The 24,602-nt window shown below is 40.5% G+C and overlaps 2 protein-coding genes across 22 annotated transcripts in view; one reads left to right on the top strand and one right to left on the bottom strand.

The window, feature by feature from the left end:
- Positions 1–19,005, top strand: part of LOC108262618 (TBC1 domain family member 10A) — a 77,508-nt gene extending 58,503 nt beyond the window's left edge. For 6 of the 21 annotated variants that reach the window (XR_008394434.1, XR_008394419.1, XR_008394423.1 and 3 more), the window contains 6 exons: positions 40–200; positions 665–4,421; positions 4,624–4,707; positions 4,798–6,063; positions 6,191–6,365; positions 7,124–7,517. Coding sequence is in view for 3 of the 21 variants with exons in the window: in XM_053678743.1 (XP_053534718.1) it covers positions 12,634–12,718; positions 12,792–12,946; positions 13,219–13,785 (807 nt within the window). In the remaining 18 variants the exon portion in view is untranslated. The other 15 variants (XR_008394431.1, XM_053678741.1, XR_008394426.1 and 12 more) reach the window with 15 other exon arrangements.
- A 360-nt stretch (positions 19,006–19,365) lies between these two features.
- Positions 19,366–22,203, bottom strand: LOC128630165 (dynein axonemal heavy chain 6). Its single transcript, XM_053678790.1, has 2 exons — positions 21,999–22,203; positions 19,366–21,342 (listed from the first exon to the last, which is right to left on the bottom strand). Exon 2 carries the CDS (start codon positions 20,246–20,248, stop codon positions 19,910–19,912), a length of 339 nt encoding a protein of 112 aa, XP_053534765.1. The 5' UTR covers positions 20,249–21,342; positions 21,999–22,203; the 3' UTR covers positions 19,366–19,909.
- Between the last annotated feature and the right edge of the window lie 2,399 nt (positions 22,204–24,602).

The following is a 24,602-nucleotide window of genomic DNA, read 5'->3' as shown; positions in this document are numbered from 1 at the left end:
ACTAGTGTATATTATTTTTGTTTTTTAAATCGGTTTCAGGTAAACTGGTTGGTGCTTATTGACGGGGTGGATGTGCTCGACTGCACCTGGCGCATATTGAAGAGGGTGATTGCTAACTTCCTTGGCAAAGAACCTCAATTGGAGGGGAGTCAATGGAAAGACTTCACTGTCCGCTCTCCAACTCGGAGAGGTCGTGATTGGTAAGTATATCTGTTTACATACAGAATTAGCTGTCTCTCTCAGATGATATGTAAGGGGTAATCCACGGCTAGATGTGCATTAAACGATTTTAATGCATGATGTGGAGGAAAAGAACCACTCGTTCAAATCGTTTAATGCACACCTAGCCATGGATTACCCCGCCTATACCATGGTCTTTCCACAATTAATAACGTTAAAGCTGTCATTGGTTTAGAAGTGCAAACTTTGATTAGAAGTTTAAAATAAACTTTGGGAGGTCCCACTTCGGCTCTAATTGGCTATTTATATTTCTCTGGTTTACTTTATTTAAATGGTTAGTAGTCATATGGATCCCAGCATAGCTGGGACAGGCACGCCTTTAAGATTTATTAGTTGGAACGTCAGAGGTATGGGTAATCCTGTCAAGACATCTAAGGATTTTATACATTTGAAACATTTAAACTTCAATATAGTATTTTTACAGGAGACGCACCTACGTCTTAAAGTATTAAAGATCATCAAAGGTTACTCTGCCCTTGGGTGAGTCAAGTCTTCCACTCGAACTTTAATTCGAAAGCAAGAGGGGTCGCTATTTTAATTGACAAAAGGTCACAGTTTTCCTCCACTAACGTTGTTGCTGATGTGAACGGTAGATATATTATAGTTGCTGGTACTCTGATGCAAAGACAGGTGTTGTTGGTAAATGTACACGCTCCAAACTTTGATGATGTGGAATTTGCTAATAGATTGTTGAGCAATCTCCCTTTTTAAATACTCACCTGTAGATTTTCGGGGGAGATTTAAACTGTGTAATTCACCAAAACTTTGATCGGTCTAATCCCCGTACTCTGAATCAATCTGCTATGTCTAAAACATTTTCAGATTTTATGGGTCAGAACGGTCTCGTTGATCCCTGGAGATCCCGTAACTCTGCTCTTAAAAAGTTTTCTTTCTTCTCCCAGGTGCTATCCTATTGAAATCCTATTCGAGGATTGATTATTTTTTATAGACAGCACTCTTGATTCTTGTGTAGTTTCTTCTGACTATTTGGGTATTGTAATTTCTGACCATGCGATCATGAATTAGATATTCATCTTTCTATTTATAAACGTAGCCCACCGCCTTGGAGATTTAATTCTCTTCTTTTAGCAGACAGTGAATTCTGTGAGTTCATTTCTACTTCTATGGATGACTTTCTTTTCTTCAGTCAGAATGACTCCACCTCTTATTCATTGTTATGGGAGACACTTAAATCCTATATCAGAGGGCAGATTATTTCTTACTCCACTCTCTGTAATTAAAAGCGCACTGCTAGGGTTAATGAACTTACATCTGCGATCAGTAGTCTCGATCAAAGATGTGCGTTGAACCCCTCTCCAGAACTTCTTAAACAGCGAATCGACTTGCAGGCAGAATTCAATCTTATTTCGACTAAAGAGGCGGAACGCTTGTTGTTACGTACTCCTGGTTCATATTATGAACATGGCGATGAGCCGAGTCGTTTACTGGCACGTCAGCTACGGCGACAGGCCGCTTCCCGTCTCATACCTAGTGTTAAAAACACTCATAATATCGTCACTACAGAGCCCATGGAAATTAATGCTACTTTTAAATGGTTTTACTCTTCACCTTATAAATCTGAATTTCCTGCAGACGATACTAAAGTGAATGCATTTCTTCAAGACCTTTGTAACCCTGTTAGTGATTCGAATACTGCCATGCAACTGGACTCCCCACTCTCTTCAAGAAATTTGAATTCAGTTAAAACTATGCAATCTAACAAAGCTCCTGGCCCGGACGGGTTTCCAGTTGAATTTTTTAAAATGTTTATTGGAAAATTAGCTCCATTGCTTTTATCTGTGTTCAACGAATCCTTGGAATGTGTCTTTGCCTCTGACTCTGACACAAGCCACGATAGCTCTGCTTCTTAAGGAGGGTAAGGATCCAACCTCCTGTGGTTCTTATAGGCCGCTGTCTCTGCTTAATGCAGATGTAAAGGTGTTGGTGAAAGTAATGGCATCTCGTTTAGAGGACATTATCCCTTATATTATATGTGAAGAGCAGAAGGGTTTTATAAAGGGACGTCAGATGTTTTTCAATACCCGTACGCTCTTTAATATAATTTATTCAAAGCATTCGGCAGTGCTTCCTGAGATTGTGATTTCATTAGATGCTGAAAAAAGCATTTGATAGGGTTGAGTGGGAGTATTTGTTTGCAGTCTTGAGGAAGTTCGGATTTGGGGATGAGTTTATTTCTTGGATTAGCCTCCTTTACTCAACCCCTAATGCCAGGGTTCAGACAAACGATCTCGTCAAGGTTGTCCTTTATCCCCTCTGCTTTTTGCTGTCGCTATCGTACCTCTGTCTATCGCATTAAGATCTTCTCCCTTGTTTAAAGGAATAGTTCTATACGGTGTAGAATACAAATTGTCGCTATATGCTGATGATTTGTTATTGTATGTAACCGATCCTGTTGCCTCTATGCCAGCTGTCTTGGCTGTTCTGGAATCCTTCGGTGTTGTCTCTGGTTATAAATTAAATTTGGATAAAAGCGACTGTTTTCCTGTCAATACTGCAGCATTTTCTCTCCAACAGTCAGATTTACCGTTTCGATTTAGTCAGTAAGGGTTTAAATACCTAGGTATCAACGTGACACGTTCTCTATCTAATCTTTCATCAGCTAACTTCACTCCCCTTATCTCAAAGGTTAAATCTAACATTCAGATTTGGGTAACTTACCCCTTTCTCTAATTGTCAGGATCAATGTCGTCAAAATGAATATATTACCGAAGTTTCTTTTCTTGTTCCAGCAAGTGCCTCTTTCTCTGCCAAAATCATTCTTCGATTCATTGGATAAGATAATTAGTACTTTTATTTGGGGAGGGAAGCCACCAAGGGTTAGTAAATTATTGCAGAAATGTAGACTTAGTGGAGGACTTGCATTACCCATTTTTCAATTCTATTACTGGGCTGCGCACATCCATAAACTCTGCTACTGGGTTAAATCTCCTGGATCTTCTTGGTCTAAATTGGAACTATTGTCGTGTAGGGAATCCTCTTTACCTGCTTTACTTTATTCCTCTCTACCTACAAAACTCTCCCTATATACTGGTAATCTAGTTGTCCTCAACACTTATGACTTAGGACTAGTTGTGTAATAGACGTGCACAGTAGAACTGTCGTGATTAATTAATAATCTTATAATGTGATTACTTGATGGCCGTAGACAAAACTCTATAAATGTGAAATGTTTTGTTGAAGTTCAGATGAATCTCTGATGTACAGAATATTCAACAGAGTTCTGCAGAAAGATTTTGAATGCCTGTCATTCACCAGAACAAATTTGCAGTTGAACAGTCTGTCTAAAAGAAAAAATCTAAACACACAATATAAAATTCCTGCAGTGTGAATAAAGCCTTTGTGTTGCTTTTAGCAAACATGTCTAGTACTCTCGGTTCAATGTACACAATTTACCCCATTTAAATGCATTTTGGAAATTGTTCCACATGGCCTTAAAGTGTGAATATTCACTGTATGCCAAATAAGTAATCAAAGAATGGAACTGAATTTTTTCTTCTCTAACGGACCATTAATCACAATTATAAAAGATGATGCATCAGGTACAAAGTATCAGGGTTTTTTCCCCCTCTTTTTCCCACAATAGTTGCATGATTTTTGCTACACCCTTTCCACCGTGTGTGTGTGTGTGTGTGTGTGTGTGTGTGTGTGTGTGCGCGCGCGCTACAAATCACTTTGAGGTAAAAATATTTTAAGGCAGCCACTTTCACCTTCCTACAACAATTGGTGACTGGTCTGAGGTGAAGCTTCTTGTCATGTTACTGTGGTCATGGATCACATTGTGGGGATCTCTGTAATGTAACCATTTCTGTAATTATCCTTACCTGCTTTTGTGCTTCTGTGTCTTCTGTTGGTGCTTTATTCTGCTTTTTAGGGCCCGAGCACCGCTGCTGCAAAGCCCTATTGGATCTGCTGTTTATTATTGGGGCAGAGCACCGAAGGTGCAGCGCTTCCGGTGACCACCGGAGGGCGCATGCACCGGAGGTGCAGGGCCCTATTGATTTTCTGGTGTTTATTGTTTATTTCATGCATTCTTCTCGTTTTTAAGGGCCTAAACATGGCTGAAAACTCCCAAAACTCGGTAGACGCGCCAGCACCAGTGAAAATGTAACTTGCATGGGCATGGTCGAGGAGCTCCCTAGCACCCCTGAAGGCAGGCAATGGTCGGGATGAAGTTGCTCCGATGTGCACGATTTACTCTAATATATATATATATATATATATATATATATATATATATATATATATATATATATATATATATATATATATATATATATATATATATATATATATATATATAATTAGATAGATATGGGGTAATAAAGTGTAAAATATAGATAATTCACAATAATTTAATATCAGATATCAGTTAGATTCAGCTTCGGACACAAGTTCCAGGTACTGATCGAGAAGGAGTGGATCAGCTTCGGACACAAGCTGACCTCGGTGCGTATGAGCAGTGAGGGCATGGCAGTGTGTGGGTGCGTGAACGCATGTATATTTAACCCCATCTTTCTCTCTCTGTGTGTTTCTCAGCGTGTCGGCCTTGGAGATGAGAATCACGCCAACTCGGAACGATCCCCTCTCTTTGTGCAGTTCATCGACTGTGTGTGGCAGATGATGAGACAGGTCAGCTACTGATGCTTTACACCACAACACTGTTGAATTCTCCAATCTGATTGGTCAGAAGGCGTTGGAGACATTTCTGGAACAGCAAGATTCTGATTCCAGCTGCAAGGGAAATTACAGCTTTATAGTGATGTGCTCGTTCTCGTTCCTATAGTAACAGCTCATTGACAGGGTCTAGTATGGCGTACGCAATACATATTCTAAGCTTAATCGTAAACATATTATAAACATGTCACTTAAAGAAAAAGACGTATGATCATTGTGATCTAGTTAAGATTTATAAGTTATCTATTTATGGAAGTTTTATGGAAGTAGTCTCCAGTGTCACGGCAGAGAGGACATTGCACTTTCCAGTTTCTCAGTAACATTGCAAGTCTTATTAATTTCAAGAGTTAGGGGGAAAAAAGAGAGGCTTGTGAGGGAACTATTGTTTTATTTTAATGTTATAAAGTAAGAGATCATAATGAGAACTAACTCTCTTTTCCAGGACATTCCAAATTGTTCTTTGGCTATGCCCCATGTTTGTGCAATGGTTCAGACCGGTTTTTCCTCTTTTCGCAGCTTCAAAATGGCTTGCTTTTCTCCCATAGACAGCTCTCTGGTCTTCATGTCGGTTTATTCTTTTTAACAACAAATGCTGTCTCCACAGGTGAAACCCAGGGCTCAAACCAAGAGAAGACATTCAGAGCTATTCATTGTTTAAAGTCCATTTAACGAGGTACACCTGGCCAGCAAGAAAAAAACATCAGTCACTCGTTCCAGTATTTTTGAACAGTTAATGAATAGGATGGCTTAAAAAAAGCTGCCATATTTTAAGCTGTGTAACACGTCTAGATGTAAATATGAGGAAATGAAAGCTGAAATTCTGATCTATCGTCTCATATTCGTCTTTTATCTCAAACCCAAATGTCTTCAGTATACAGCAAAAGCAAGTGAATTGGCCTTGATGTTCCAATACTTTTGAAGAGGACTCTAATTGTAAGAATTAAATATAATTTCCGTACTGAACAAAAGACTGATTATCTGTTCAGGCACTATTGTGCAGATCCGCATTTAAGCATCTTACTATACACTGAGTTCAAAGAGCTTTTTCTCATCCCCATCCTGGATCGCCCCTACAGCTGCCTGTTTGGTACATTCCTCTACAGCAGTGAGCAGGAGAGAATGGAAAAGGTACGCTCCACATTTCTCCACTAATGGGCGGAGGCTTTCCAGCCTGTCTGATTTTTCTGAATGGAAAGGAATTTGTCTAAGTGTCTTATGACTTCTCTCTCTGTCTCTCTCTCTCTTTTGTTTTTAGGAAGTACAGGGTAAAACAGTCACTGTGGTCCTACGTTAACAGTCAGCCGGAGGACTTCACTAACCCGTTCTATGTGGACTGTAAAAACCAGGTGCTGTATCCACTGGCCAGTCTCACACATCTGGAGCTCTGGGTGGGTTATTATGTGCGTTGGAACCCACGCATGAGACCACAGGTGCTTATACTGCAAACCACACTCTATGAAATTCTGGGGAAATGCTCAAAAATAGTGTTTCCAATATATACCAAAATACCCAGTTACTTGTATAACTGAACAGTGTCACTTCAGACACATGATGAATGTCACTTTTTATTTCTAGATGTTTCTGGGTTTTAACACCAAGTTTGCTTTAAAAAAACAAAACCATTTCTATCAGCACAAAGCTAAAAAAAAACACAAAAGCTGGAGTAATGGGTCGGTAAGCATAAAAAGTGCCGTACACAGTGGAACTGGACACACGAGGATCTCTGACACTGTTGACTCTTCAGTGGTTCCATTTTCAGTTCTAGTTTGTAGGTACAGGTTTCAGTCTTCAACAACATTGTAGTTTTCTTTTTAAAATGCACTCCTTGGTTGTGCTCACTGCATTACAAACTCAAATCCAACATTGTGAGATTATTTTTTTTTAAGTGTGTTGAAATGGAGTTTTCTTGTGATTCCCCTATATTCCTGTATATTTCATGATTGGCTGGTTAGAAAACTACATGAACGTACAGGTGTTCCTAATAAAGTGGACGGTGAGTGAACATGACGTGGCTGAAACGATTTCCAAAACACTTCAGGAGCAGCTAGCGATAAAGATTAAGGTTACACCGGCTTGATGACTGATCTTTTAATAATGCTACATAAATAAATAGAAAGCGAATGGAATGATTTAGAAAATCGGTGTCCCAGAACGAAACTGATGTTTGTGTGCTTTGTTGATTATGTAGATGCCGCTCCATCAGAATCTGAGAGAGTTATTGTTTTTGCGTGAAGAACGTGGAGGAGCTCCAGAGAGAGGCCACGTCATCCTGCTCCATCTCCTCATCCTCAGAGCATACTTCTCCCTCCTCACATAGTGGTACACCACTTCACACTGCCGTCTAAATACACACGCGCACACACACACATACATACATTTAAGAGCACACACTGTCTTTACTCAATGAATACACTCAGGCACAAGTAGGGAGTGGATGAGTATGAAGCGGGCACACACACACACACACACACACACACATTCCTGTTTGCAATTTTTTTAACTATAGAGAAGTAACCTAGTGTCACATTTTATAAATCTTTAATACTTCAAAATGGATCTTGGATCAATGAGGTTTTCTACTGTTCTCAAGGATTGGCATGCTGTGCATCCTGAGATGCTTTTCTGCTCACCATGTATGTAAAGAGAGCTTATTTGATGTTACCATGGCCGTCCTATTAACTTGACCCAGTCTGGCCATTCTCCTTTCGTCAACAAGGTGTTTCCACCCCGAGAACTGCCACTTACCGGATGTTTTTCACACAAGTGTGTGTGTGGAAATCCTAGGAGAGCCGAAGTTTCTGGAATACTCAAACCAGACCATTTAGAATCTACAACCATGCCACGGATAAAATCACTGGATTACATTCTGGTGTTTGATGTGAATATTGACTGAAGCTCTTCATCTGATCCTGCTTGATGTTGTACACTGTGGTGTTGCCATATGATTGGCTGATTGGATAATTGTATGAATGAGCACATGTACAAGTGATCAGTGAGCACATCTATCTACCATAGAGGTATTTTGGGGCAATACTTGACAATGTACCTGACTTTGTTAGATTTGTGGCCAAGTTGAAGAAGCTTTTGACATCCCAATGGAAAATAATAAATAAAACAATCCAGGACAAATTCACTTTCAGTATTTTATTTTTACATTGTTTTTTTCCCCCTTAATGTTAATCTCTTTCTACAGAACCCGTCCAAACTTCATATGTCAATGTAGTAAGCAAGATAAACTGTCTACAGATAAAGAATCTAAGCATGCATCTGTTTTCACCCTTATAGAAAAAGTTTTGCAGTTCCTATCCAAAAGACACCAAGAGCCCAGATGTCCTTAGAAACTAAATGTAACCTCCAACTCGTGGCCTTTTCAGAAACTCGATTCCCAGACGTCGCCACACTGATCACAGTGCACCCTTCAAATCCACCGTGCAGCGGAAATGGACCAGTCGATTTAAACGGATTGTTGAAAATGTACGTTGTTCAAGGCATTTGTGGATTTGAAATTTCGCTACAAACCGAGTCTGAACAGTCGCCAGAATCTGAGGCAAAAACACACGAAGGAACGAGATCACGTCGTCATTGCCTCGTCTCTGGTGTTCTACATTTTTGACGAAAGTAACACCAGAGATGCTGCGTTAAAATGGTCAAGAAAATTACACCAGAGTAAAAAAAAATCCCATTGTGTTAGATTATAAACATCGACTGAAACTCTCGATAGGACGTGACACTGTTGGAGAGTTGCATACGAGCGGACATTCAACAATATTTAGTAGAAGCCTTGTGGATGTTTTCGTCTGTGTTCGTCTGTAATATACTGGACTGTCCTACCAAGAGTTCGACCACATACACATTCAACTGAAGCTCATACAGTCGGCATACTGAACTCTCCTTTTTGCCATAGTGCGGCCGCTTAACAGGATAAGGCCTCAGAAGTCAAGCACCAGCAGCTTGTGGCTAAAAAACTGCAGCAGAATTGAGCTCGGTTAGGAGGTGACGGGTGACGGAAAAAAGCCGGGGAACCTCGGAAAGGAAAACAGGGCTGTGTTCCAAATCTTTTATCGCCTCCTCTTCAAACTCCAAAAACCTCTCGGCCCTCAGCTAAATCCAAAGCTGAGGAAAACAACCGTTCTACTAAGAAGGCCTTCTCAAATACAACGTTTGAGCGAAGGGAGGAAATGATCAAACACAGATCAATTGGAACACAGCCCATACAGCAAAACCGTAAAAGGTGCCATAGAGCGTAAATGATTCAAAAAGACACAAATCTAAGCCCAGTACAACCAGTTGAACATGAATAACACGCAAAGCACATTTCACAAGCATGATGTCTTTCAAAAATGTCCAAAAGTACAAATTCCCTAATAAAGGAAAAAGACATGTTTGTGCTAACATGTAAGACTTGAGTTTCTACATCTTCCAAACAAGTACACTTCAGCGTCTTCCTTACTGTAAGCTCGGCTCTGCAAATCTGCTACCACTATTGTACCAGTAAACACACACACAGACAGAGCAAGTTAGCAAAGATCGGTCAACAAGGTTTCTTCAACACAACCACCTTTTTATACACGTATGCTCACTTCATATTGTCAGTCCCTTTTTAAAAGTGAATTAAACCATGAGCAGCTATCTTCTCAAAAGTCCGGTCAATTTCAGAGCACAAAAAAACTGCCTATATACACAACAATTCAGTCCCACGGCTCTGAAAGAAATGCAGAGCACAAATGTACAAATCACTGCAATTTTTCTTACATGTGAAAAGGATGCTTGTAAAAAGATGATAAATCTTCACTGGGAATTACTTTAAGGTCATCAACAATTAATTTATGAATCAGGGGAGCCTGGCTCTGGTCCTGAATTCCTGTGATCATGCACAGTGTGATGATTTCTCATCTAACACTCCTACCTAATGACCCGAGGACTTAAATCGGGTGTGATTCAGGAAAATTCCCAAACTGTACTGGACTGTAGTCTTACAGGACCACAGTAAGGCTTCCCTGCTCTAAAGCGTTTACTATAGAAATATTTATTTGAACATGATGTGGATAATCACAGACTCTGGATTAACGGTGCACACAGCGATGCTTTCACACAAAAGTGTGATGGACACTAAAAAGCTGGAGCAGCACTAATGCATGAATAGTTTGTCTCAGAGTTCGTACTTTCAATTAGAAACACATTAAACCTCTGCACAGTTTCCAACTTCATATGAATAATATTGTAAACAGTCGTATTAGTGAGAATGAGGACAAATGGTTAAATATTCACAGAAAGTTTGACTTAGTCACAAAGCAGATGTCCCTCCCCCACCCCCCACTGAGAGCATGTATGCATTGAGCAGTGCTCCCTCTTCAGGCTGGGAGATGTATCACAGGTTACACCACGTTGTCTTCTGTGGGCGGCTCAGCACTGGGGGGCTGGAAGAGAGTTTGTTGAACTGTAAAATGACATTTTCACTTAGGGGTGTACTCACTTTTGTTGCCAACGGTTTAGACATTAATGGCTGTGTGTTGAGTTATTTTGAGGGGACAGCAAATTTACACTGTTCCACAAGCTGTACACTCACTACTTTACATTGTAGCACAGTGTCATTTCTTCAGTGTTGTCACATGAAAAGATATCATCAAAAAGTACCATAGCAGGCTGAGTGTTTCACATCAACAAAGGTCAAGCGTGCTCATTAGAATATCAGCCTGGAAAGTTTTCAAATCGGTCTTATCAGTGTTTTTTTGCTCGCTCATTCACACTTTGCACTATGGTTACGATAACAGTCTATCCTTCTGCCCAACATGGATAAAACTGGCCACGTCAGCCATTTTGACAGCCTGTGGTGTTGTCTGGTTAAAAATGTGTGTAAGTTTATATTCTAGATTATATTTGTAGTACATCTCCTTGCACATGCACTTTTTCCCCTTAATAGTACAGGGACATACTTGTGCATGAAAAGCAGACAGAACAGTATAATCAAAAAGAGTGCGAAGAAGGGGAAAAAAGTAGAGTACTCGTGACCCCGCCCTCCTTTAAGCCAACCAATGAAAGCAAAGCTCGTTATCAAACAAAATCAAGGTCTACAAAATAACCTGTTGGGAGAACACCACATATAAACACTACACCTTAAAGTGATTAACATCCTATATAAGGTTTGCATAATTATTAGCTTCTCCAATTCAGGAAAATGGGTCAAAAAAAAAAGGTCAGAAATTGTAAAATGCCTATCGGGGGCTGCAGCACACTGACGATCGCAAAATTATTGAGGTGTGACCTCCCAAGAAAAATGCTTTGTGATGAATACTCGACAGGGGGCAAAAAACCACGGAGAAGAAAAGGCGCTAGTTGACTGCAAAAGACTAAGAAGAATAAAACGTGAGAGAACCCATTAGCCAGCACTGCCACCATGTTTCAGAACTGCAACCTTCCACGAGTGTCCAGAAATACAAGGTGGCAAGTGCTCAGAGACATGGCTACAGTAAGGAAGGCTGAAATACAACCGCCACTGCATAAGACTTACAAGCTGAAGCATCATGACTGGGCCAAGAAATACCTGAAGACCGTTCCTTATAGGTTTCGTGGACCAATGAAATAAGAGTGACTATAGATGGAGCAGATGGACCTTTTCCGTCTGGTTAAAGATGGACTGAAAATGAACTCCCAAATCTACTGCCAGTTTGTAGAAGATCCTTTCTTCAACAATGGTACAGGAAGAAGTCAGCAACGTTCAAGAAGACCATGATCTTTATGCAGGACAATGCTCCATTCAGCTAAAATGGATCATGAACAGATCAAGAAACTGACATTCAATGGAAGGCTCACGGCGGTTATTGAAAAGAAGGGTGGCTACATTCATCACTGAATAGCTTTGAAGGGCCAAAATAGTTCATTGTTACTTCACTGAATAACTTCCTGAGAAATTACATTTTTTTATTTGTTAAACCTTCTATTTTGTTGGGAAAGAAACATTTAGGATCAACTGAGATCACTGTATTTGTTCACCAATCAAATTAAGCTGAGAAGTACCATTTGCCATGTGTTTGGTTTTTTTTTCTTTTTACAGGCCTAGTTAAATAAATTGGAATATAGAAGTACAGTAGAAACGAGAAACCGGACTGAATGCACGTTTTTAAAACGGCTATAGTTGTGTATCCGTGGATTGCAGGCGTGAAAAAGTGAAAAACTGAAATCTGACTGAAGCGAATGTAGTTCAGTTCAGTCTGAAGTTGTAGAGGAAACATTCGCACTCGGTAATTTAGTTTTGTAACGCCACACAGATCATAAGCTCTGTTAGAAATTATATATCGGAGCTACAAACCCCACCCTGCTCCGCTGACTCAACACCGCCATCTTGTGTTTGTGTGTATGTGTTGCTGTGTTCATGAGGCAGTTTTGCTTAGTGTTTTCTTTAAGGTTTAATGTTCTATATTATTGTGTGTGTGTGTGTTTATGTATTTTAGTGTGAGCTGTAGTTTTGCTTTGTAATTTTACGTGTTTTGTTTGCACAATGTATTATTAGAAACAGGGCTTCTCTGTATAGGAGAACAGTTGTTTTGTGTTATTAACAGCAAGTTATATCGCTTATTGTGAACCGTTATGTGTGCAGGAGGCGGTTCAGCTGGACGGAGAGATCCTGCATGCGCTGTGAAGCGAGTGTGCTCTGTGGCGTATCGGCACCTGGACAAGCACAAGATCGAGCCGGTGCTCTACATGATGGAGTGGTTCATGTGCGCCTTCTCCAGAACTCTGCCCTGGGCCTCGGCCCTCAGAGTGTGGGACATGTTCCTGTGTGACGGTCAGACACAAACACACACTTGTCCTTCTTTTCTTTCTGTGTTGATTCTCTCTCTCATTCTTTCTTTGTGTAGGAGTGAAAATGATATTCTGTGTGGGTTTGGTGGTGTTGACGTCCATGCTGGGTACTCGGGATAAGCTCAAGGCCTGTCCGGGTCAGTATGAGACCATGGAGGTCCTCAGAGCGATTGAGCCTAGATACATGCAGGAGGGCTTCTTCGTGCTCCAGGTAACACAACAGAGAGAAGGAGGAGGAGGATGATGATGATGGGTCTCTCACTACTGTAACATTTCCTGTCATTACTGTAACTATGCGAGTCCATGCCATGGTGATCAAGCATGTTTTATCCATCATCACCTTCGTATTTCTACAAAATTAGCATTCATAAATATTTATCATCGTCTTTTACATGACGTTGTAATGAAGCCCATCCTAACACATTAAGTACAGTAGAATGACATTCTATTCCAGTTCATTTTTGTGACTGATTTTTGCTGTAGGTTCTGGAGTTGCAGGTATCGGCACAGGACGTGGAACGTGAGCAACGCACGCAGCTGAAGCGCTGGAAGAAGAAGCACGGAAAGCCCGGCCCCAAACTCCCTCAGAGAATGCACAGTGCTCGCACCATCATGGCCACCGAGCCTCATACACACCAAGACCTCCGCCAGAAACCCACCATTATGGTCCAGTACCCATCGGCCCCTGAGGAGAAGTCCGAGCCGAACCTCAGGAAGAAGAGAGGGAGCCTGAAGAAAAACCAAGCCCTCATTCCGAACCCCTACGCTCTACCTGGCGAGTCTAAACCTAGTCAGATATTGGACATGCAGCTTCTGAACCAGGAAAATCTCAATCTTGTACTTCCAAATACACCATCACATCCACCACGGCTCCCTACAATGCAGGAAAATCAGGTCAAAGAGACGAGCACTTCTACAGAGCGACTCGTGCAGCGTCCTCGAATTCCTCCATCGATAAGAAACTGGCGGAATCTATCCCTCTGCAACATCTATCCCTCCTTACTGCTCCTGTACACGGATCACCTTCAGCGTAGCGTCCTCACCTGCTGAAATGTGCTCCTGTCCAATCCGGACAACCTGACCATGATGAGCTCCCTAATAATACATAAAACTCAGCCACCATTTTGGATCCATCTACACACTCAAGCCCTCTGCTAACGCACCTGCCACCCACGACTCGCCTGCTGCTCCCAAGTACAAAAAGAACACTCATTGATTTTTTTTTTTTTGTTGTGCGTGTTAAACAGTGTGATACGTTGAGGAATTGATTATTGGCACACGTCTACTGAATAGCAAGGATCGTTAAGTCTTTAACGTGTGTAAACTATACTTGTTATAAACTATACGTGTTATAGTTTACACCGGAGGAACTGCAAACAATCTGAGAGAGGACCACACTTGGTCCAAAAATGTACACACACTCCACAAAAACTCTGCAGTGCCTGAGGAGTGTTTACTCGCTCCAGTCTTCAGAAGGGAAACTACCTACAGATTCACTTTTGAAAGACTTTCACAGGCATCACAAACATTTGTTTATATTACACTCGTATCAATTTGGCAGGTTTTTTTCTTCTTAATCCGAAGCAACCACCACTTCTTTGTGTTTGTATTTCACAAATTTCCTTACCACATCTTACAAGAGCTGCACGACAATCACAACAATCCTGTACAATAGGCACAGCCTTTTCATTAACACAATCTCAGTGAAATATCCTCTGTCTGTATACTTTACACGCAAACAAAACAACTCAAGCTGAGAACTTTATTGCTGATTCACGTTATACCACACCGCCTTCTAATATAGATCTGATCTATATTATATATACGTGTACCTTAGATAATGCCTCTCTGAACGCCATGGTGGGACGTTCCCGAGTTGAAGTACTGTACAAGTCCTAAGCATTAGATCACCCCAATTACTCTTGTATACTCTTTCCATACCATCGTGATCTTTGCCTGACGAAGCCATACACAAATCATAATTGACATTTGGGGCCTAATTCTAAAATCACCACATACCAAATGCACAACCATTTTGTCTTGCTGCCATCACAAAATAATAATGTTTAAACCTTAAGTAACAGAGTCACAGAGGGTGTATATATTTTTCCACACTACATGAAGTTTTGGGATCCTTATAGACTGTGGAACAGAAGTGTACTCAGTGTGTCTCCACCGTTTTATTTCATATTGGAGTACAACCATTTTTCTTTTTTACCATTAAGGATGAAACACTTGTTTCTTTTAAAACACCGTCTTTAAATGTTTTTCTACCTCCTAACTAAACCCTCGGACTTAAGACACGATCTTTGGAGCTGTTGACGCCCTGCTCAGGGTTAAACAACAACGTCTTTACATTACCTTCATTAATAATTTGTCAATCTATCCTCTTGGTTTTTTTATTTATTTTTTGGAGCAAAAGTCAGGTCCTCTCTCATTTCAACAGGTCCTCTTGTTGGTGAATACACAGCAATCTTCTAAGGGTATTAGCATTTCTCGGAGCAGACATTGTAACAGATAGTTGCAGAGTTTCTTCTGTGTTTTAACCACAACGTCTTAACCATAATTTTAACACTGAGACACATGACTCCCTTTAATTCGTTAACAAACACATTTGTAAGAATTCTGGTCAGCAAAACCCCCGAAAGAACACCTGTGTGTCTCTCTCTCACACCCACCCCCGCACACCCACATGGTCATCAGAGGTCATAAATGTACTGCTGGGACATGGGATGTCAAAGCATAGACGAAAGCTTATGTATTTAGCGACAGTTCTGTGTAAGTATCCTCGTTGGCGAACCATTTTCTGAAATCTTGTTTATAGTTTAAACAAAATGCACGACTCTTTTAAAACACCGTCTTTAAAAAAGATTTTTCACCCTTAAATTAACCTGGTTAGAAGGTAGGATATGTAATACATATTTTAATTTTCTTCAGACATATTGTCACTTCAGTCTCCACAACGAATAACTCCGAAGGTTTTGAGCTTTCTTTCAGTAAAAGAGAACAACGACATCATACAGCCTTGAAGGACTGTAGAAATTTTTATTTTACATCCTAAAGGGTTAGGTTTAGAAGGCATGTAATACGCGCGTTTCTTATAAAACACCGTCTTTAAAACGTTTACCTCCTAAAGGGACCTATTTAGAAGGTATGTAAAAACTTTTTTTTTTTTTTTTTACATTTCTTCGGGTATATCAATGTTTTTAGAGTATTTATTTCAGTAAATTTTTATTCAAAGTCATGCCAATTTCTCAAAAGTGCAATCAATAAAGTTTAATTTATTTCACAAGCTTACATTCTGCTCATTTATGTTCACATTCAACCATCGTGTATTTTCTAACAGCGGAGCTATACAAAACAAACCCCCACAATCTAAATTTAATGTGTGGTTGCAAGATAAAAATTCTAATTTATTGAATTAATTAAATATTTAAAGTTGTACACATTATTTTGATGAGTTGTGTTGACATAATAATGTTGATAATTACATCAACTTAATATTGTGTGTAATTTCTGTGTTAATTGATTTAAAACAAAATTTACGCCGTAGTACATTTACATTTATTCATTTAACAGAGTGTTAGAGGACCTGTAGACTGAACAAATACAAAGGACATTACAATGTGAGTATCATTTCACTTACAATTAAATTCTACTAAAGCAATGAATTTGGGGCATGTTCTCAATAGTGATATGACCAATAGTGGACTCGTGTATAGGCTACACCTGCTAATACATTTGATGGACTATTTTGCACTAGTACACGTAGCTAATGCTAGTCATATTTAGCAGTTTCATTTGAATATCTACTCTTTAGTTTACCGTAGCAGTGGAAAAGAAGGAAAAAGTTTCATTTGACAAATCTGTTCATCTAGAGAGGGCTTTTCATTTGTGCTATAGGAAAGATAAGCATGATTATATTTCTGCTTATTCATGTAAACCTCAACTACATTGTGTAATCTAATTTCATGTATTGATACATTTTTTATTTTATTTTTAAAATCTTTTGTCATTCGCACACGTAGCCTTCTAGCTCCACAGCCTTTGGACTGTGGACAGTAGATAAAAGTAGTAGACACAGTGTGCAATATGTGCAATGTTCAGTACGTCATATAATAATAATAATAATAATAATAATAATGAGTCTTTATTGATCACATATACATTACAGCACAATGAAATTCTTTTCTTTGCATATCCCAGGTTGTTAGGAAGTTGGGGTCAGAGCACAGGGTCAGCCATGATACAGCGCCCCTGGAGTAGAGAGGGTTAAGGGCCTTGCTCAAGGGCCCAACAGTGGCAGTGCTGCCCCCATCTTGAATCATATTACCGTAAATACTTAAATGTGCATCATTTGTTTCTTTTTTTCACTTTTTTTATTCATTTCCTGCTTATTCAGGCTCAGAGTCATGTAGGCTGCATTGAATTTTATTTTCAATTCCCTCATCTCTTTTTCAGTGACTATCACTAGCACGTTGCACTGCTTTCACGATTGGGGTGGCACGAGGGGCAGACCTAGCAATGACACAATCCCTGGCGTTCTCATGTTTTTTTACTGTCTCCATGCTTCTTCACGGTTTCTTTTTTAAAATGACTCGAACTGGTAATGAACTCTGTTTTACCAGCAATATCTTGTCCTGCTTTAGCACAAAAGGTGCAGTACATTTTCCCTTTGTCATAACGTAACCAGGCGAACTCTTGTAGCCAAGCTGATTTAAACTGTCTTGTCGGGACGAGAGCTGCAGAGACTGGAGAAGACTCAACTCGCTGCGCTTGGCTGTCATCATCTATAAAAGATTGCACACCGATTGAAACGGGCTGGGATGACTCAAATGTCACTTGAGAACTTTCACTGGTCGAGTTGGTCTCAACATCGTGGGCATCTGATGTAGAGGAGGCAGGGTTTGGACAGGCAGGGGATGAGGAAAAAGTCTGATATTTTTCTTGTCAGCTGACTAACGTTAGTTAACTACGCAGTTAGCTAGCCTACATATAACGGATAAATTCACATTCTAACAAACTAAACCACATCAAACTAAATTAAACACCTTTAATAAAAAGGCTCAGGCAGGATTAGGTTAGGGGATGACTCAACCCAACACTCATTGGTGTGGGAGGTGGCACAGGCACAAAACCTTGTCCTTCATTCTGTATATATTTCTCTATATGTATTTAACATTCTATGAGAAAATATCAGTTGTATAAAAAAATGGAAAATAAATTATATCATTTTTTTTAATCTATATATTGTGTTAAAAACGAATTCTGCCACTTTAAAAAAAAGAATTTTCATGAATCTCATGAAAATGAATCACATGTAAATGAATCACATGTAAATAAACCATATGAAAATGAATAAATAAATTAAAGACTTTAAAAAAAATATCTGTCTAAATGTAAGACGTTTTAGGTGAGGTTAACTATTGGGGGTTGGAGGATCAGTTTAGAGAACATATTATTTGTTTCTGATGGTTAAGTTCAGGGTTAGGGTTGGCCCCTAAGTTTCAACATTGGAAAAGGGAGTTTTTATTGGTTAAAAAGTAGGTGATTAGAGTTTATTGTTTGGGTAAGCCCCTAGATTTCAAGATAAAAAATGGTTTTAATGGTTGGAATAGAAGTTATAATTGGGTTTAAGGGTACTGGATCTATGTTCCCCATCCCTATTGTCCAACTTGTACAGATGAAATTTAATCTGGCCCAAATTTAGGGCCGAACCAGGAAAAAGTTCCATTCATTTTGTCCATGTTCCCTCTCAGATCCTTCTTCCTATTGATTACTCCCCTCCCCCCTGAAAAGAAATGCCTTTCTCTCTATTAATATATACCCCCACACACTTTTTATATATATTATATTTATATTTTTGTGTCACGATATGGAGGTTGAGACGGATGCAAGTGCAGATTTTTCAAGTTTAATAAAGAACTAAACAAAATACAAAAGACACTGACATTGAGGCAAATCACTGTGGCAAAGACTAAACATAAACCAAAGAGAAAAACACAGCACCAGGGACAAAGGTAAAGAAAGACAAACGTGAGAAAGAGTGCAGTGAAAACTGTGGCTAAATACACAAGTGCTTAGTAGGAATGTGATCCAGGTGCAGGTGGTCATGTGACTGTGATGCAGTGGCTGCTGGGAACTGTAGTTCAGATTTCTTTCTCGATTACATGACATAATCGTGTATGGTGTACTATGTAATATTACTCTGTGCGTGTGCGTGTGTGTGTGTTTATACAGAGGCTGAATGTGTTGGCCACTCTGGTTCAGGGTAACTTACCCAAAATACATCAGAGCATCATCACAGCTCTCATTACTGTGGATGTCCACGCCAGAGACATCATCACCGAGCTTGTCAATGAAAGGGTACAGATGGCTATACACCTTCTCTTCAGAGCAAAGGGAATCATGGGTGTGGTCAGATCTGATTGGTCAGAAGCTGTTAATAAATCTTTTAAAAATAACTGCAGCTCTGACAGCAGTGCATATGCAAATCAGTTCCCAGGTTTATACAGTATGAACGCACTCATTATAAACTATCCACGCTATATCGTCAGCGAGAATGCCCAATTCGTATACAATGAGATCGTATATATATCACATGTCTTTGTGTATGTGTTCACGTAGGTGGACTCGAGCAGTAACTTTGAGTGGCAGAGGCAGCTGTGCTAATACTGGGACGTGGATCTGGATAAGTGCGTGGCCAGAATGGCTCGGTATCAGTACGTCTACGGATATGAGTACCCGGGAGCCTGCCTGCGTCTGGTCATCATCCCGCTCACAGTAAAGACGTGTTAACAATACGTTAAGAATTCATAATGTAGTGTAGTGCATGTTATTATAATAATATTTATTTAAATACTATGCGTAATGCATTACGGAGGCTTTATAACATGCTTCGAATGCGTTTATCGCTCGTTATAGGCGTGTGAAAGAGTGAAGTCTTAAAGATACGTTCGTGTGTGACCTTTCCATCAGGAATGCATTTAATGTAAAAAAAAATCTTCTTGGAAATGACATGCTTGTGCTTGTTTGTGATGGTTTTTAGGACCGGTGCTATCTGTGTCTGATGGGTAACACCTCGAATAACATGTGTGTAGAAGGTGTGAGCTTGATCCTTTCACCGTTAGCCAGACAGAGCGTCTTGTTGTTGTCCAACACGGGGGTAATTTTCTCAATCCACAGGCACGTCCACAGGTACGTCACTCACCACCCACTTGTGCGTGTCGGCGGTGTCACTGCCGAGGGACGGTTTGATGGCACTCCGCTCCAGTGTGAGAGGGTCGTCTTCACCATACAGCTCGTCCATGCTCACTGACTGCGGGTTGAGCACGTCGGTCTCGATGGGCTTGTATAAGAGATTCACCTCGCAGCCCTCTGTCTCGTGGAGGGTGCGCAGTGCGTCAGCGAGGGCACGGTACGCTGTGGTCTTACCGCCTCTTGTAGGGCACACCAGCAAGACGCCCTGGTGCACCAGCATGGTCTCGTACAGCTGGATCACCTTGGCGGTCATGCTGGAGACGGGCTGCAGGGAGCGGGCGCATAGAGCTGCCTCGATGTTCGACTGAAGCACGCCGTAGTCATGCTCGGGGACGCCCACACCAGGAAAGAGGTCCGACAGAATACCGCTAAACGCACACAAGAAGGATTGGATTGACTCGATTGACACTAGGTTCAAGATTTTCAGATTATGGATGTTCAGATGTTCCAGGATTCTTTACTTTCATCTGGTATAACATTACAAGGTGCTAATGTTATATACTTTAAATGCTTTAAAAAAAAGTTATATAGTATATAATTACAGCTTTTTAGATGCAAAGAATTTGCAAATGTCAGTTAATTGTATTTCCTAATTTGTCCTGGAATTTCCTCCTAGTGCCTGATTCCAGTGATCCTGTGATAACGATAATGTTTTGTCTCTCCACTTTTGATTTTACGGGTTATTCAAATCCCTTGGTTTTGATTCTCTGGGTTATTGAAATCTCTTGGTTTTGATTCTCTGGTTTAGTAGAATCCCTTGGTTTTGATTTTCTGGGTTATCAGAAATCCCTTGGTTTTGATTTTCTGTGTAATTTGAGAACCCCTGGTTTTGATTCTATGTGAAAGTGGAATAGCCCTTTTCTGGAACATAAGAGTAAGGTAGATGAGCTCTTTTTTAACCCTATTGGTATTGATATCATAGTCTTCTTGAAACATATGGGTTATTTACTGAGTAAATACAGTATAAATACTGGAGCTTAGGCTCAGGGTATGGGGGATCACTTCTGAGAATTCTCATCGGTGTGGATCTCGTGTGGTGGAACGGAACAATAAATCTGGACCCTTGCTTCTTCTCACTCATGGCTGGTGTATTTTTTCTATCTCCAACTGGGCTCAGAGGTAGATGTGAGTATTGGCTTCTAAGTTGAATTTTAAGTGTTTTTGGGTAATAGGCTAAATTTGAGCCAACACCTTTGATACTCCATATGTAAGCTTTGGCGTTCTTTACTATTTATCAATTTATTTTATTTTAAGTTCTGCGTCATCCTTGAGTAACTTGTGCAGGTTGGAGTTTCGTAGTGCTCTAATCAACACCACGTTCTCACTGGGTTCTCTCGCATCAGAGACCTGGAAAACACACAGACACACACACAGACACACACACAGACACACACACAGACACACACACAGACACACACACAGACACACACACAGACACACACACAGACACACACACAGACACACACACAGACACACACACAGACACACACACAGACACACACACAGACACACACACAGACACACACACAGACACACACACAGACACACACACAGACACACACACAGACACACACACAGACACACACACAGACACACACACACAGACACACACACACAGACACACACACACAGACACACACACACAGACACACACACACAGACACACACACAGACACACACACAGACACACACACAGACACAGACACAGACACAGACACAGACACACACACAGACACACACACAGACACAGACACACACACAGACACACACACAGACACACACACACACACACAGACACACACAGACACACAGACAGACAGACAGACAGACAGACAGACAGACACACACACACACACACACACACACACACACACACACACACACGATTTATTCCAGCAAGACATCTGTTACATTTATAGATAGTTTAAATTAACAATTTAGAAAAAACAACGGACGAATCGAATCTAATCTAATATGTTCACCCTGTTCGTAGACGGACATACCCGGCCATGACGATAACAGAGTTGACGACTCTCATGCTGAAGTCGTAGTGGTCCTGCCGGGAAAGCTGCTTGCTGCACAGCTTATACAGCTGAATCATCTTCTTCGCCAGAGTCTCACTGGACTTGAAGCCCTCAGCTCACAAGTCCACCTACAGCAAAAAAGACAACGTGAAACGGTTCTGTAACACGCCAGAATACATCCGTTATTGCGTTCATTACATAACGTAATGAATGACGGCACCCGAGCACACCTCTGCGATGACGACGTGGTCGGGCACAATCATGGAGACGGATCTGAAGCGGCCTCCAGGTTGTCCCGGAGCTCGGTCCTGCCTGCGTAGCCTGGGTTCATCGTGATTAAGGCAGCTTCCTACAAATGGAAGCAGGGGAAATGATAACGATTCAAACCCTTGCTAATATTCTGAAATCGATTGCAACACTGAATGAGTCTGTTCCAAGAATCGATTCAGCACAAATCTCGAATTAAAGGTTAGGGGAACAACCCGCAATATTAAGTACATAGGATCATTATCATGATTAACAGGGTGATTCCTAATACCTGGTGTCAATTCATAGATACCAGGTAATGGGAATAGAGTCGATTCAAAGGAATCAAGCTTTGGAGTCGACTCTATAGTCGTTGTGAATATGGAGTCAACTCCAAAGCTTGATTGTGAGGGAAACTTGACTGAAGAATCTTGATTTCTCAGTTTGGGAACAATCCCAAAGAAATAGTCGGGAGACGCAGAGCGTTTGGCATCGTTGTGACAAATGCTGAATCTCACAGCTTTTTTTTTGTTTTTAATTACTCAACAACTAAGACACAAACCCCTCGTTTATTCCTTCACTTTCATCTTTCACTACTTTTTTTATTTTACATTTTGTTCTGATTCTTTCCCCCTGAATGTCTGGCTAGAACTTTCTGAAACTGGGAGCTAATGCTAAATTTAATGTTCTGTTAGAAAAGACAGCTTGATGTGTGGTTTCATGAAATTCATTCAATTTAAATATCTTGTCTTTATAAGAAAAACTGCTGATTAAGCAATGCATTATACCATATTCATGAGAAAGTAGAATGTTGTATTTGTTATTTGACGTTTGTGTGAATTCAATACGTCGTTTTCAGCTAGTGATTAAAGAATTGGTTCATGAGTCATCTTTGTCAGATATGCTGGTGGCGCTTTCTGATTTTAGTCACTTAACCATTCAAAAGAGTTATCTGTGTGTGGAACGGTGTTGCATTGCACCCGCGAATACCTGCAACCTGGAATGGAAAATAAGATTTATTTTGTTCCAACACTTTTTTGTTGTTGTTGTTGTTGCTGTTGTTGTTGCACCAAAACTGAAAAGTGTTACAATGGAAGCAGAAGTAAGTGTAGCTTCTTAAATTGTGTAGTTTAACGCAGTGTTTTCAATCTTTTTTGAGCCATGGCACATTTTTTACATTGGAAAAATCTTGTGGCACACCACCAACCAAAAATGTTACAGAATGACACTCTGTAGCCTAATACAGTATATATAATTACAATATAGTTTCTCAATTTATTTATACTCACTCAGTGTGAAACCTGGCCTGTTTAGATGAACACAAAGCCGATATCCTGGCAGGAATTGAAGAAAGGCATACACAAAGCTCTTCAACAGCTTTCAGTCTCTCTCTGTTTTTAGTTTTTATAGCAGTTAGGCTTGAAAAGCTCAGCTCACACACATATGTTCTGGAAAATGGGAGCAATGTCAAAACTTTGTTGGCCGGAATGGGGAATTCCTTGGCAGCAGTCAACCATAAACTGTCCAAAGGAAGTTCAGCAAATCTTAGCTTTAAACCACGATCTTGTTTCAGTTCAGTTAGTTCCTCCTGCTCCTGTAAAGTCATGTCCTTTCCAACAGCAGTCAAGGCATTCAGTGGAGGCTGAAGAGAAATAAAATGACAACTTCTCCTCAAGAGTTTTCAGATGTTTACCTATTACCTCGCACATTGCAGCAGGGTGATCTTGCCGCTCCTCTGTGAGTGGGAACATCTCAAGGTTGGCACTTTGCACATGTTGTTGCCAGAGGTGCACCTTTAAATGGAATCCATTTATTTTATCCATGCTTGTAAGCAGGTTCTCATTTCGGCCTTGCATCCGTGTGTTCGGTTCATTCAGATGATGAAATATATCTGCCAGGTATGCCAGCTTTGCACACCACTCATCACATGCAAACAGATTTGAGTAATCAGACCTCTCGTTTGTCAGAAACACTTTAAGTTCCTCCCGCAGCTCATACACACGGGCCAGCAACTTGTCACGCTACAACCATCGGACCTCCGTATGGAGCAATACGGCTTTATGCTCCGCTCACATTTCCTCACGCAAAGATGCAAATATACCTTTTCAAAGGTCGTGTCTTTACAAAGTTCCCTATGCGCACAACATCATCCACCACAGGAACTAGTTCTGCTGGTAAAGTCTTTGCAACGAAGGCCTCACGGTGCAGAAAACAGTGTGTAACAATAAGATCTGGGTTTCTTTCCTTCACTCTGCTAACGAAGCCTTAGGTGTGCCCGACCATGGCTGCAGCTCATCAGTGCAAACACTTGTGCAATTTTCCCACGTAAGTCCTCCC

Source organism: Ictalurus punctatus, unplaced genomic scaffold, assembly GCF_001660625.3.
Source record: "Ictalurus punctatus breed USDA103 unplaced genomic scaffold, Coco_2.0 Super-Scaffold_100046, whole genome shotgun sequence".
Taxonomy (NCBI): Eukaryota; Metazoa; Chordata; class Actinopteri; order Siluriformes; family Ictaluridae; genus Ictalurus; species Ictalurus punctatus.
Note: the sequence above shows the minus strand (reverse complement) of the source record. Positions and strands in the feature narration are given on the sequence as shown.

Coding starts and splice junctions, on each gene's coding strand:
- LOC128630165 (XM_053678790.1), bottom strand. CDS start 20,248: ATGACCGCCAAGGTGATCCAGCTGTACGAGACCATGCTGGTGCACCAG.